Source organism: Papio anubis, unplaced genomic scaffold (assembly GCF_008728515.1).
Source record: "Papio anubis isolate 15944 unplaced genomic scaffold, Panubis1.0 scaffold119, whole genome shotgun sequence".
NCBI classification, from domain to species: domain Eukaryota; kingdom Metazoa; phylum Chordata; class Mammalia; order Primates; family Cercopithecidae; genus Papio; species Papio anubis.
In genome coordinates, this window is record NW_022161054.1 from 96179 (window position 1) to 110278 (window position 14100).

The following is a 14100-nucleotide window of genomic DNA, read 5'->3' on the forward strand; positions in this document are numbered from 1 at the left end:
TATTATATATCCTACTCAGTTTTTTTTTCTTAAATTGGTCCATGTTGCAATGCATTTTTCTAATTTCTACATATCATTCTGTAGTGCACATATATACCACATTTTACTTGTCCAGTTTTTCAGCTACTACAAACAGTACCGCAATACGTTTCTTCATGAATTATTCTTATTGGAAATGAGAATTTCTTTTTTTTTTCCTTTTTTTTTTTTTTTTTTTCTGAGATGGAGTCTTACTCTGACCCCCAGGCTGGAGTGCAGTGGCGCAATCTCGGCTCACTGCAAGCTCCGCCTCCCAGGTTCATATCATTCTCCTGCCTCAGCCTCCTGAGTAGCTGGGACTACAGGTGCCGCCACCACGCCTGGCTAATTTTTTGTATTTTTAGTAGAGATGGGGTTTCACCGTGTTCACCAGGATGGTCTCGATCTACTGACCTCGTGATCCGCCCACCTCAGCCTCCCAAAGTGCTGGGATTACAGGCGTGAGCCACCGCGTCCGGCCAGAAATGAGACTTTCTTAAGGAAGAGGAGTGGGATTGCTTTATCATTGGGCATACTAATACTTAATATGATGAGGTATAAGCACATTATTTTCCAGATTGGCTGTGTCACTCTGTAGTCCCTGGAACTTTGTACAAGGGTATTAGGTTTCCCACATCCCTATCCATACCTAGTGTTATCCAAATTTTTAATAATTTGGCTAATCTGATGGGTTTTAATTTCTAATTATTATTTAATTTATATTTCCTAATAAAATACTTTGAACATCTCATTCTGTATCCTTCATTTTTGATGTTCAACTGCTGACATTTTCTTTTCTTTTTTTTTTTTTTATACAGAGTCTCGCTCTGTTGCCCAGCCTGGAGTGCAGTGGTGCAGTCTCGGCTCACTGCAAGCTCTGCCTCCTGGGTGCATGCCATTCTCCTGCCTCAGCCTCCCGAGTAGCTGGGACTACAGGCGCCCGCCACCACGCCTGGCTAATTCTTTGTATTTTTAGTAGAGACGGAGTTTCACCGTGTTAGCCAGGATGGTCTCGATCTCCTGACCTTGTGATCCGCCCCCCTCGGCCTCCCAAAGTGCTGGGATTACAGGCGTGAGCCACCGCACCCAGCCTCAACTGCTGACATTTTCTAAGCCTCACCCCTCTCTCTTTTTTTCTCCCCACACCTGGACAAACTGAGAAAAAAGCCCATGTATTCTCTCCATTGGTGCTGGGAAATTCCAACTACATAAGGGAATCGTTAGCCTAGCCCCATCACCCCTGCTATAAACCCTAAGACAGTCCTTTCCTTGCTCACTCTAGCCCCATCTGGACCTGCTTGGAGCTGTCCCCAGAAAGCCTCATTATGTGAGTAATGAGTCTTTTTATACCCTCTTATTGTGTGTGTCTCATCATCACTCTTGACATCTGAACCAAGTTTGAGATGGGGTCCATTTCTCCTTGCAGGTCATTTACAGCTGGGGCAGTGAGCAGGATGTCAAGGCAATGATCACCCCCACAGGGGTCTTTCTTCTCTTCCCAACTGGTTATACTACCTGCTGGCAAGTATGCACTTTGCCTCTGTCCTATACATAACTAACCTACATTAGAAGTTATCATGGACATTTAGAGGCAGGTGTAAGGACTTTGGGTCCTCCTTAAAGTTGCCCAGGGCCATGTGTCTCAGCCCAGACCTATCTATGTCTCAGATTATGTGTCTCAGCTGCAGCATAAGCTCTGAGTGATAACTGGCTCATGGGAACAACTTTTACTCTAAAACTGTTATTTGTGTGTCTCAGTCAGGCGTTGGCCCTGTTGTATACAGCACTCAGGGGAAAGACCAATACTATCTGCATATAAGGGTCTGGCTGTTTGTGTGAAGGAAGACAAGATACAATGTAGCATGCCAAAAGCAGGTGGCTTGCCTTTCAAAATGTTGGCATCTTCTCTTGGGTTTTTTACTTTTCCCTCTAATCTATCTTCTCAGATAATTCAAAATATCATCTTGGAGTTTTTTACTTTTCCCTCTAATCCATCTCTCAGATAATTGATTCTGCTTTTCTAGTTATTTTTCTCATTTAGAAAAGCCTCTTTCTTACCTCCCAGTCATATCACCTACAACCATGTCTATATTTTCTCATGTCTCAATTATTCTAATCCTATTTGTGATAATCCCATTTTTTCTTTTTCACTATTTCATCTCAGATGCTGCTGATAGATTTCACTACTTAAAACATTGTGTGCTGTGTTTATCCTGTCACAGCTACATGGAACAAAACTAAAGTTACTACTTAATATCTAACATGTGACAGATTCTCCTCTCAGTAGGTTTGTAAGCTAGAGAAAGAATATGGCCTCCTATCTGCAATTCACATTTGTGCCTGTTTTCCATAACCATTTCTACCCCATGCTATTCTTTCATTCTCCCTCTTCATTGAGCCTTTTGATTATTATGTTATCTATCTGCGTATTCAAATAATACACGTATTTTGGCTGGGCACAGTGGTTCATGCCTGTAATCCCAGCACTTTGGGAGGCCGAGGTGGGTGGACCACCTGAGGTCAGGAGTTTGAGACCAATATGGCCAACATGGCAAAACCCCATCTCTACTAAAAGTGCGAAAATTAGCCAGGCAAGGTGGCAGGTGCCTATAATCCCAGCTACTCAGGAGGCTGAGGCAGGAGAATCACTTGAACCCGGGAGGTGGAGGTTGCAGTGAGCCGAGATGACGCCACTGCACTCCAGCCTGGGTGACAAGAACGACACTCCGTCTCAAAAAACAAAGCAAAAAAAGGCTTGGCGTGGGGGCTCATGCCTGTAATCCCAGCACTTTGGGAGGCCCAGGCAGGCGGATCACAAGGTCAGGAGATTGAGACCATCCTGGCTACACGGTGAAACCCCGTCTCTACTAAAAATACAAAAAAAGAAAAAAAAATTAGCCGGACATAGTGGCAGGCGCCTGAAGTCCCAGCTACTCAGGAGGCTGAGGCAGGAGAATGGCGTGAACCCGGGAGGCGGAGCTTGCAGTGAGCTGAGAGCCCGCCACTGCACTCCAGCCTGGGTGACAGAGTGAGACTCCATCTCAATAATAATAATAATAATACACATATTTTGTGCTCAGCTTTCACTTACTTCTTGAATTGGACCTATTCAGAGAAACCTACATTAAATTATGTGATAACTGAGTATTTTACCCTTGTACATTAAAAAGCAAAGTTTCTGTACAAAATAGTGAAATTAAACTCCTGAATTTGTGTTATAAGAAGAGGAGGTCGTTTTGCTCTATTTCAGAAAGACTTTAAAATTTTTCTTCTAGGAGCAATTCAAAGGGCTAGAAAAACTAATTCGAAAGAGAGGGTAACTGCATGAAATCTTGAAAATTTCAATCTTTGTGCATTACACATTTGTTAACATGCACATCTATGCCAATTCAAATATAAATATGAGCGGTTCAAAGTATCTTTTTGTTGTTTATTTTTAAGTTAAAAGAGAGCCTCTCTGGAGTTGTGGTGAAATTTGAAATTAGCGTTTAAAGCAGAGAACCCCAAATGATTAATGAAGAACAATGAATTTTGAATAGAAACAAAGGATCACAAAAAGGAAGCTTAAATGGAGAAAACGAAAAGACTGTATGTTTGGGTTCATTGATAAAATAGACTGCAGTGACTAATGGAAAGATGTGTGTTAGTCCCTTTTCTGTGGCCATAACACTGGGCAACTCTGTTTCCATGGCCGTTCAGGAGGAAAGTTTCTAGAAAGTCCTTGTACCACCATCCCCTAGGGCAAGGGCTGACAATTATTTGTAAAGGCACAAAAGTGAATAGGCTCTGTGGACCATATGGCTGCTGTCACAACAACTCATTTCTGCAGTTGTAGCCCCAAAGCAGCTATAGACAATGCATCAATGAATGGGTATGGCTGTGTTCCAATAAAAACTTTATGGACACTGAAATTTGAATTTCATATAATTTTCACGTTGTGAAGTAGTATTCTTCTTTCGATTAATTTTTTGACCATTTAAAAATGTAAAAGCCAGCCGGGCGCGGTGGCTCAAGCCTGTAATCCCAGCACTTTGGGAGGCCAAGACGGGCGGATCACGATGTCAGGAGATCGAGACCATCCTGGCTGACACGGTGAAACCCCATCTCTACTAAAAAATACAAAAAACTAGCCGGGCGAGGTGGCGGGCGCCTGTAGTCCCCGCTACTCAGGAGGCTGAGGCAGGAGAATGGCGTAAACCTGGGAGGCGGAGCTTGCAGTGAGCCGAGATCTGACCACTGCACTCCAGCCTGGGCCGCAGAGCGAGACTCCGTCTCAAAAAAAAAAAAAAAAATGTAAAAGCCATTGTTAGCTTTTGGGTAGAGGCCTGGATTTGGCCCAAGGGCTTCAGTGTTCTGAACCCTGCCCTAGGGCATTGCCAGCTTCATAGAACTGGGTGCTGCCAAGTGAGAATATACTGGTGGGAAAAGAAGAGGTTTGTGGGAGACAAACCCACTTTCTTAAGACATTGGCCTTATCACTCCCACTGATTAGTGAAAAAGAGTTACTCAGTCCCACCTAGTGACAAATGAAGCTGGACAAACCTAGTATTGTGAGGCAGCCATGTGCTTGGCTACAAGCTTAATATTGTGAAGGAAAGGCACAGGTTTGATGAACAGCTTTCAGTCTCCTCCTCTGATGTCTAGTTCTTTCCTGTTATGTCTTCTACCAGATGCATTTATCACATCAGTACCCCAAACCAGGGATGAAGAATTCAACTATAGGCCAGACACGGTGGCTCATACCTGTAAACTCAGCACTTTGGGAGGCTGAGGCGGGCAGATCACTTGAGGTTAGGAGTTTGAGACCACCCTGGCCAATATGGTGAAACCCCATCTCTACCAAAAATACAAAAATTTGTATTTTGACAAATACATGTATGGTGGCACATGCCTGTAGTCCCAGCTACTCATGTGGCTAAGGCAGGAGAATTGCTTGAACCCAGGAGGTGGAGGTTGCAGTGAGCCGAGATCGTGCCATTGCACTCCATCCACTCCAGCCTGGGTGACAGAGTGAGGCTCCATCTCAAAAGAAAATAGACCAATTGTTACATAGAGTTGATTCAAGGCAAACACAGAGAAATGAGAAAGGCTATATAAATCTAACAAATGTATATAAATTTTACCGTTTGGCCAAGGTAGGAATACTAAGATATTGTAATTTTACTATAAACATAAACACATTGGTATTTAGGACACAGTGGATCATAGGGAAAAGAGAAAACGGGAAGATTGTGAGGATTTGCGGATTAAGGATAAGAATCTAGACTCAGAAATACTTCTTTTCACAGAGTTTGTCACTTCGTTCTCCTGACACCTCACTCACCATGTAGTTCTACTACATTTGCACTGAATTGGAATCTCTTCTTCCCCAGTTACTAAACATTTGATTTGGGCAAATTACTAAACTCTTCTATGGCTCAGTGTCCTCATCTGTAAACTAGAAACAATAATAATACCAACAGCAAAGGGTTGCTATAAAGTGCTTTTTGTTTTTGTTTTTAAGAGACAGAGTCTTGGCTTGGCCTGCTGGCTCACGCCTGTAATCCCAACACTTTGGGAGGCCGAGGTGGACAGATACTTGAGGTCAGAAGTTCGAGACCAGCCTGGCCAACATGGTGAATCCCTGTCTCCACTAAAAATACAAAAATTAGCCAGGCCTGGTGGCACGTGCCTGTAGTTCCAGCCACTCATGAGGCTGAGGCATGAGAATCCCTTGAACTCAGGAGGTGGAGGTTGCAGTGAGCTCCGATCACGCCATTACACTCTAGCCTGAGCAACAGAGTGAGACTCTGTCTTAAAAAAGAAAAAAAGACTCTGTCTTAAAAAAGAGAAAGACAGGGTCCCACTCTGTCACCCAGGCTGGAGTGTAATGGTGCAATCAGAGGTCACTACAGCTTCAAACACCTGGGCTCAAGTGATCCTCCTGCTTCAGCCTCCTGAGTAGCTGGGACTATAGGCAAGTATCACTAGGCCCAGCTTTTTTTTTTTTTTTTTCTGTAGAGATGGGGGTCTCACTATGTTGCCTAGGCAGGTCTCAAACTCCTGCGCTCAAGCAATCCTTTCATTTTAGCCTCCTACAGTGCTGGGATTACAGGCATGAACCACTGCACCTGGCTGTGATAAAGTTTAAGTGAATTAATATAGAACTTAGAACAGCACATCTAAATGATATTGTTTATCATGTCATAAATGTAATGTATTAATGCTATTACTCTACATCATTGTATTACATATTATATACAAATGAGTTATTATACCTATATATTTATATATATTTAAAATACTTATGTATATTTGTTATATTTATATCGCCTCTCTCATTTCTCTATGTTTGCCTTGAATCAACTGTTTTTGGTTTTTTTTTGGTTTCTTTTTGGAGGTGGAGTTTCACTCTTGTTGCCCAGGCTGGAATGCAATGGCAAGCTCTCAGCTCACCGCAACCTCTGCCTCCTGGGTTCAAGTGATTCTCCTGCCTTGGCCTCCCAAGTAGCTGGGATTACAGGCATGCACCACCATGCCTGGCTAATTTTGTATTTTTAGTAGAGATGGGGTTTCTCCATGTTGGTCAGGCTGGTCTCGAACTCCCGACCTCAGGTGATCTGCCTGCTTTGGCCTCCCAAAGTGCTGGGATTACAGGCATGAGCCACTGCACCCGGCCTCAATCAAAGGTCTATTGTATTTTTATTTATTTATTTATTTATTTTGGAGACAGAGTCTTGCTCTGTCACCCAGAGTAGAGTGCAGTGGTGCAATTTCAGCTCACTGCAACCTCTACCTTCAAGCCATTCTCTTGCCTCAGCCACTTGAGCAGCTGGAATTACAGGCATGTGCCACCATGCCTGGCTAATTTTTAGTAGAGACAATATTTTTAGTGTTTTTAGCAGAGATAGAGTTTTGCTATGTTGGCCAGGCTGGTCTCAAACTCCTGGCCTCAAGTGATCTGCCCACCTCAGCCTCCCAAAGTGCTGGGATTACAGGCATGAGCCACTGCACCTGGCCTTATTTTCTGTTCATTGTTCTTTTTGTCAGTCTTATCTTTTCTTTCTTTTTTAGATGGGGACATTGGTTTTGGACCTTTACAACAGAGAATGTCTGAAGAAATTTCTTTCCAGTCTGAGATTAATATTAATATCTTCAAAAGAGATGACCCATATTCCATTTTAGAAGAATTGTGGAAAGATGATGAACACACAAGAAAATGTGGAGAAAACCAGAACAAACCTTTAAGTCATGTTGCCTTCATTAACAAGAAAACACTAGCTAACGACAGGGTCTGTGAATATAAGGACATTGGGGAAATAGTTCATGTAAACACACACCTGGTTTCCTCAAGAAAAAGACTCCATAACTGTAACTCATTTGGAAAGAATTTGGAGCCTATTGTAACCTTATGTAATAGAAACAATGCAACAGAAAATTCTGATAAGACTATTGGAGATGGTGATATTTTCACTTATATGAATTCTCATACGGAAGTGATGGCTTGTGAATGTAATCAGTGTAGGAAATCTCTGCATCATAAGCAAGCTCTCATTCAACATCAGAAAATTCATACTAGAGAGAGCCTCTATTTGTTTTCTGACTATGTAAATGTTTTCTCCCCGAAGTCACATGCCTTTGCACATGAGAGCATTTGTACTGAAGAAAAGCAGCATGAATGCCATGAACGTGAGGCAGTCTTCACTCAGAAGTCCCAGCTTGATGGCCGTCGGAGGATTTATGCAGGAATATGCACTGAATATGAGAAGGATTTTTCCCTCAAGTCAAACCATCAGAAAACTCCTGAGGGGAATTACTATAAATGCAGTGACTATGGAAGAGCCTTTATCCAGAAGTCAGATCTGTTCAGATGCCAGAGAATTCATTCTGGAGAAAAACCCTATGAGTACAGTGAATGTGAGAAAAACCTCTCTCAGAATTCAAACCTTAATATACATAAAAAAATTCATACTAGAGAGAAACACTTTGAATGTACTGAATGTGGAAAAGCTTTCACAAGGAAATCAACACTAAGTATGCATCAGAAAATCCATACAGGAGAAAAACCTTATGTGTGTACTGAATGTGGAAAGGCCTTTATCCGGAAGTCACATTTTATCACACATGAAAGAATTCATACTGGAGAAAAACCCTATGAATGCAGTGACTGTGGGAAATCCTTTATTAAAAAATCACAACTCCATGTGCATCAGCGAATTCACACAGGAGAGAATCCCTTTATATGTTCAGAATGTGGGAAGGTCTTCACTCACAAGACAAATCTCATTATACACCAGAAAATCCACACAGGAGAAAGACCCTATATATGTACTGTATGTGGTAAGGCCTTTACTGACAGGTCAAATCTCATTAAGCACCAAAAAATTCATACTGGAGAGAAACCTTATAAATGCAGCGACTGTGGGAAATCATTCACCTGGAAGTCACGGCTCAGGATACATCAGAAGTGTCATACTGGAGAGAGACATTATGAATGCAGTGAATGTGGGAAAGCCTTCATTCAGAAGTCAACACTAAGTATGCACCAGAGAATTCATAGAGGGGAAAAACCATATGTTTGCACTGAATGTGGTAAGGCCTTCTTCCACAAATCCCATTTTATTACACATGAGAGAATTCATACTGGAGAGAAACCCTATGAATGCAGTATTTGTGGGAAATCCTTCACTAAGAAATCACAACTCCATGTACATCAGCAGATTCACACAGGAGAGAAACCCTATAGATGTGCTGAGTGTGGAAAGGCTTTTACTGACAGATCAAATCTTTTTACACACCAGAAAATTCACACTGGAGAGAAACCTTATAAATGTAGTGACTGTGGGAAAGCCTTCACTCGGAAGTCCGGTCTCCACATACATCAGCAGTCCCATACTGGAGAAAGGCATTATGAGTGCAGTGAATGTGGGAAAGCCTTTGCAAGAAAATCAACACTAATTATGCATCAGAGAATTCATACCGGAGAGAAACCCTATATTTGTACTGAATGTGGGAAATCCTTCATCCAGAAGTCACACTTAAATAGACACAGGAGAATTCATACTGGAGAGAAACCCTATGAATGCAGTGACTGTGGGAAGTCTTTCATTAAGAAATCACAACTCCATGAGCATCATCGAATTCACACAGGAGAGAAACCATATATATGTGCTGAGTGTGGAAAGGCCTTCACCATCAGATCAAATCTTATTAAACACCAGAAAATTCATACTAAACAGAAACCCTATAAGTGCAGTGACTTGAGGAAAGCCTTAAACTGGAAGCCACAACTCAGTATGCCTCAGAAATCTGACACTGGGGAAGTAGAGTGCTCAATGCCACAATTATGGCGTGGGGACTCAGGAGGTGACCAAGGCCAACTTTCTTCTATCTAGTTAGAATTATGAACATCTGGATCATATAGCCGATGTGCAGTTATGCATATGGGGAGACACTTTTGAGAGTGTTTAAGCATTGTATAGTGGCCATCTTTGGTTATTTGATATTGGTATTGTCAAGCTCCTGCAAATAATAGTAAATGTGCAAGGAGATGATTTGCAGTCTTTCTTGTTTCACTTTTTGAGCAAACAGTTTTATCAATTTAGGGCTGTTGAGTTTTTCATGTTCTGGGTACCAAAACTGTTCAATATTGACCCCAAAAAATTCATTAATGAGTAGAGTGATGAGATAATTTTACATTGTCTAAGCCGCCTGAGGACACTGAGATCAAGGCTAAAGGAGGGCAGTTCAGGTCTATAATGAAAATGAATCAGCAGTTTTTGTGAAAACACTAAAGACAGAAAGGAAGGACTCTACTTTTTAAAAATTTTCTTTGGGAAGTCACCATTGTATATTGTTATATCTGTTGGCACATGCTGGGGCAGAAGTTAGCCAAGAGGTCTGAAATTACTCTTCGCCTATTTCTCAAAAGTCTATTTCCCCAGTGATGTAAGCAACAGCGCCCTAACTACTTATTACCTTAGAACTAGCGCTAAGATCATGGAACTTAGCTACAGGGACCCAGATCTAGATAGCAGCACTTTAGATCCTCAGCTTTGACCACAGAAACGTGCACTTTTTTGATGTTGTTGTTACCAACTCCTGTTTGAAAAATAGGACAAATTAAGAAAATGGATATCAAATCCTAAAATCTTTCCCACTAATTTTGTTAGTACAGTCTCTACATGTTTGTTACTTGCTAGATTACCATTTACTTAGAAGATAAAATGTAGTTGAACATTTGGAAGACTTCTCCTTTTATCTCCTCACAGTCTCTACAAACTAATCTTAATTTTGTTTTTCAAATTTTCTGTATTTGAGTAGACTATTTTTCTTCTATCAAATACTAAAAGAAGTGTGTTGTGATTTTACAAATAATTGTGAATTTGTCTCCTTTAGAGCTACTAATTTTTGCTTTATATATTTTGTCTTTGATTTTACATACAATTTAGAATTGTTATAATCTTTGTTATAACCTTGTTATTTGTTAATTGACACATTATCATTACTAGATGTTTCTTTTTATCTCTAGTCATTTTTGCCTTAAATGTACTATGTCAGATACTAATATAATACACATACGGATTAAAAGCTAATGTAAATTAGTACTAACAACATTTCTAGACACGGGGAGAAGTAATAACATTAATTTCATTTATTTGTCTCTCATATGGTATTGATGATGTATATCTGGATTCTGTATATGGTGAACATAGCCAATCATTATTTGAGTCAATAGCCATTTAAACTAACCCACATATTTATCATTTTAATTACTTTTTTATTTTTCCTGTCCTTTAAGTTTTCCTCTAGAATTATTTTGCTTGTTACTGAAGAACACCCTTTAGTATTACTTTTACTGTGAGTTTGCTGGTGACAAATTGTTCTTTGTTTGTTGGCAGTGTTTTATTTTGCCTTCATTTTTGAAGGATACTTTTACTGAATATAGAATTCTAAGTTGAAAGTTGTTTTCTATTAGTATTTTGATGATATTTTATTTTGGTCTGTCTTTTATCGTTTTATTGAGAAGTAAGCTTTATATAATTACCTTTGCAGGCAATCTGCTTTTCTGTCTCCTTTGAAATTTATCTATTTGCCTTTGTTTTTTAACAGTTGCACATTGATATGCCTAGGTGTATTTATCTTCCTTGGGGTTTATAATATTTTTTAAATCTGTGGCTTAGTGGTTTTGGTGTGTGTGTGTGCGCATGCGCACACACGTGCATTTGGGGAAATTCCTAGCTATTATCTATTCAAATTATGCATCTGCCTCATTCTTTTTCTCTGTTTCTTTTAGGGATAGCCTTATTACCTAGATCTCCTGTTGGCCTGTTTTCTTTTTTTTTTTTTTTTTATTATAATTATACTTTAAGTTCTAGGGTATATGTGCATAATGTGCAGGTTTGTTACATATGTATACTTGTGCCATGTTGGTGTGCTGCACCCATCAACTCGTCAGCACCCATCAACTCGTCATTTACATCAGGTATAACTCCCAATGCAATCCCTCCCCCATCTCGGCCTGTTGTCTGATGGTTATTTTTCTTGAGTTTTGCTGATGTCGTGTGTCCTGATATGGTGATTTTTATATCACTTGCCAGACAATATATATTAAAATTGTAGAGGTAATAAGATGGTCTGGATAATATCTTCTTCCAGAGAGGATTTGCCATAGCTTCTAACATAGCTTCTTAGGCTAGGATCAGTAGTAATCCCTGATTGCCTTTATCCAGTCATATATTAAGATTATTTGAAACTGGGCTTGAGTCTCTGGAAGACTCATCTTATTATATGTTCAGAATGTGAACATATAAACCTTATTTCTAGGATACTTTTAGGACTTAGGATTTTGGGAGGTACGTCAGGCCCCTCCTCTTTGGAAAGACTTGAATTCTAGTATTTCTTCTTCGGTCACTTGAATTTGTCAAAAATTCTCTCCAGCCTCTCTTGCCCAGTATTTGCCTTCAGAATTAGCAAATACCTCTTGGTAATAAACAGTTTCAGACATTATGTCCCAAATTTCAGACATTATGTCTTATCTCCAATTTTATTCCTGCAATTTCTCATTGCCGTGGTAGCTTTCTTTATGCCTTCAGAAAATTAAATGTGTTTAATATTTTCATCCACCTTTTTTAGTTCTCAAAGGAAGTACTAGTCTGTACCACTTACTCTGCCACTGGCAGATGTTTTCAATTCGTTGAGATAGCTGTTTATATTTAAGAAGTATCAAGACCAAAAATATATTTTCTTACTTTCCAAAATTACTGACTTGTAAATGAAAATGCTTAGATGTGCAGCATTACTTTATTCCAATCTTTTGTTGCTAAAAGTCTTAAGGCATTCACTCATTTGTTAAAACCTTTACAAACTTTGATGCATAAGAGAAAATTACCTCTGGTGGTTTCAAATTTTATTTTGGTAGCTGCCAAATTTAGCAAATGGAAGAGATTCACTAAAAGCTTCTCAGATGTCTTTTTTAATACTATGGTTTTTCCTTTGTATAATTAATAGAAAATGGGGTTAATGAAGACTGGTATAGAGTCCCAGGGCTTGAAAAATTAACTTAGGAGGATTACCGAGATAGTGATTCTTAACCTTTATTCTCAAGCACATTTTTAAAAATAGAATGTTACACTCCCAAGAAAAAGAAAAAACTATAAAAGAGCTACTTGACCTTTTGTCAACAAAGTATTAATCTGTAGAAGAAAGAAAGACTTTCTTCTGTGGGATTTCTTGCATCTCAAGGGGCACTTGTGGACTGATTGAGGAATAAATGGTGGAAAACTGAGCGAATTGGGAGAGCTAAATATTAAGTAGAATTTAAAGGTCAGTATAGATTGGAGGCATGTGGAATATAGACTTTACTAGGGAGAATACTGTAGGTTCGCATCTCTTCTTTTTTTTTTTTTTTTTTTTTGAGACAGAGTCTTGCTCTGTCACCCAGGCTGGAGTGCAATGGCACACAATCTTGGCTCACTGCAACCTCCACCTCCTAGGTTCGAGCGATTCTCATGCCTCAGCCTCCCAAGTAGCTGGGATTACAGGCATGCACCACCATGCCCAGCGAATTTTTGTATTTTTAGGAGAGACAGGGTTTCGCCATGTTGGCCAGGCTGGCCATCATGTTGGATGAAGTGATCCACCCACTTCATCCTCTCAAAGTTCTGGGATAACAGGCATGGCTCGGCCAGCCGTTACCTTTTTATGCCAGCACGCTATTATAGTTCATTTGTATTTACAACAAACTATTTTAAGACAGTTTTACAGTTTGAATATTTTAATAAAAATGCATTTTATTCTATTTTATTAATTTTAATTTTTTTTTAGTGACAGGGTCTCACGCTGTCACCCCAGGTAGAGTTCAGTGGTATGATCATAGTTCACCACAGCCTTGAACTCCTTGGCTCAAGCAACCTTCCTGCCTTATCCTTCCAAGTAGCTCGGGCCACAGGCGTTTGTCAGCACACCTGGCTTTTTTTTTGTTTTTCTTGAGACAGAGTTTCCGGTTTTGTTGACCAGGCTGGAGTGCAATGGTGCAACCTTGGCTCACTGCAACCTCTGCCTCCCGGGTTCAGGCAATTCTCCTGCCTCAGCCTCCCAAGTAGCTGGGACTATAGGCATACACCACTACACCTTGCTAATTTTTTTTTGTATTTTTAGTAGAGACAGGGTTTCACCATGTTGGTCAGGCTGGTCTCGAACTCCTGACCTCAGGTGATCCACCCGCCTCAGCCTCCCAAAGTGCTAGGATTACAGGTGTGAGCTACCGTGCCTGGCCCTTTTTTTTTTTTTTCTTGGTAGAGATGAGGCCTCACTTTGCTTTGTTCCCCAGGCTGGTCTCAAACTCCTGGTTTCAAGCAGTCCTCCCACCTTGGCCTCCCAAGGTACTGGGATTACAGATGTGAGCCACTGCACCTAGCCAAAAATGCATTTTAAATTAATTTTTTAAAAGAGAATCATACTGTGTATTCAGAAAATAAAAGAAAACATACACTCAAACATTTACTTATGCATCAGATAATTCATAGGGGATAATAATTTTCTGTTTGTACTAAATGTGGGTAGGGTTTTCTTTACAAGTCATACTTCATTATATATCAGAAA

General features: G+C 40.2%; 1 protein-coding gene across 5 annotated transcripts in view; it reads left to right on the forward strand.

Moving 5' to 3' along the window:
* The window catches only part of ZNF484 (zinc finger protein 484), a 36704-nt gene extending 25744 nt beyond the window's left edge, over positions 1-10960 (forward strand). For 2 of the 5 annotated variants that reach the window (XM_017954652.3, XM_017954651.3), the window contains 2 exons: positions 1301-1345; positions 7072-10960. In XM_017954652.3, coding sequence (XP_017810141.1) covers positions 1301-1345; positions 7072-9392 — 2366 coding nt within the window. In that variant the 3' untranslated portion in view covers positions 9393-10960. Of the gene's footprint in view, positions 1-1300; positions 1346-1444; positions 1544-7071 lie in introns of all 5 variants that reach the window. The other 3 variants (XM_003918873.5, XM_009199169.4, XM_017954653.3) reach the window with 2 other exon arrangements.
* Positions 10961-14100: the final 3140 nt, after the last annotated feature.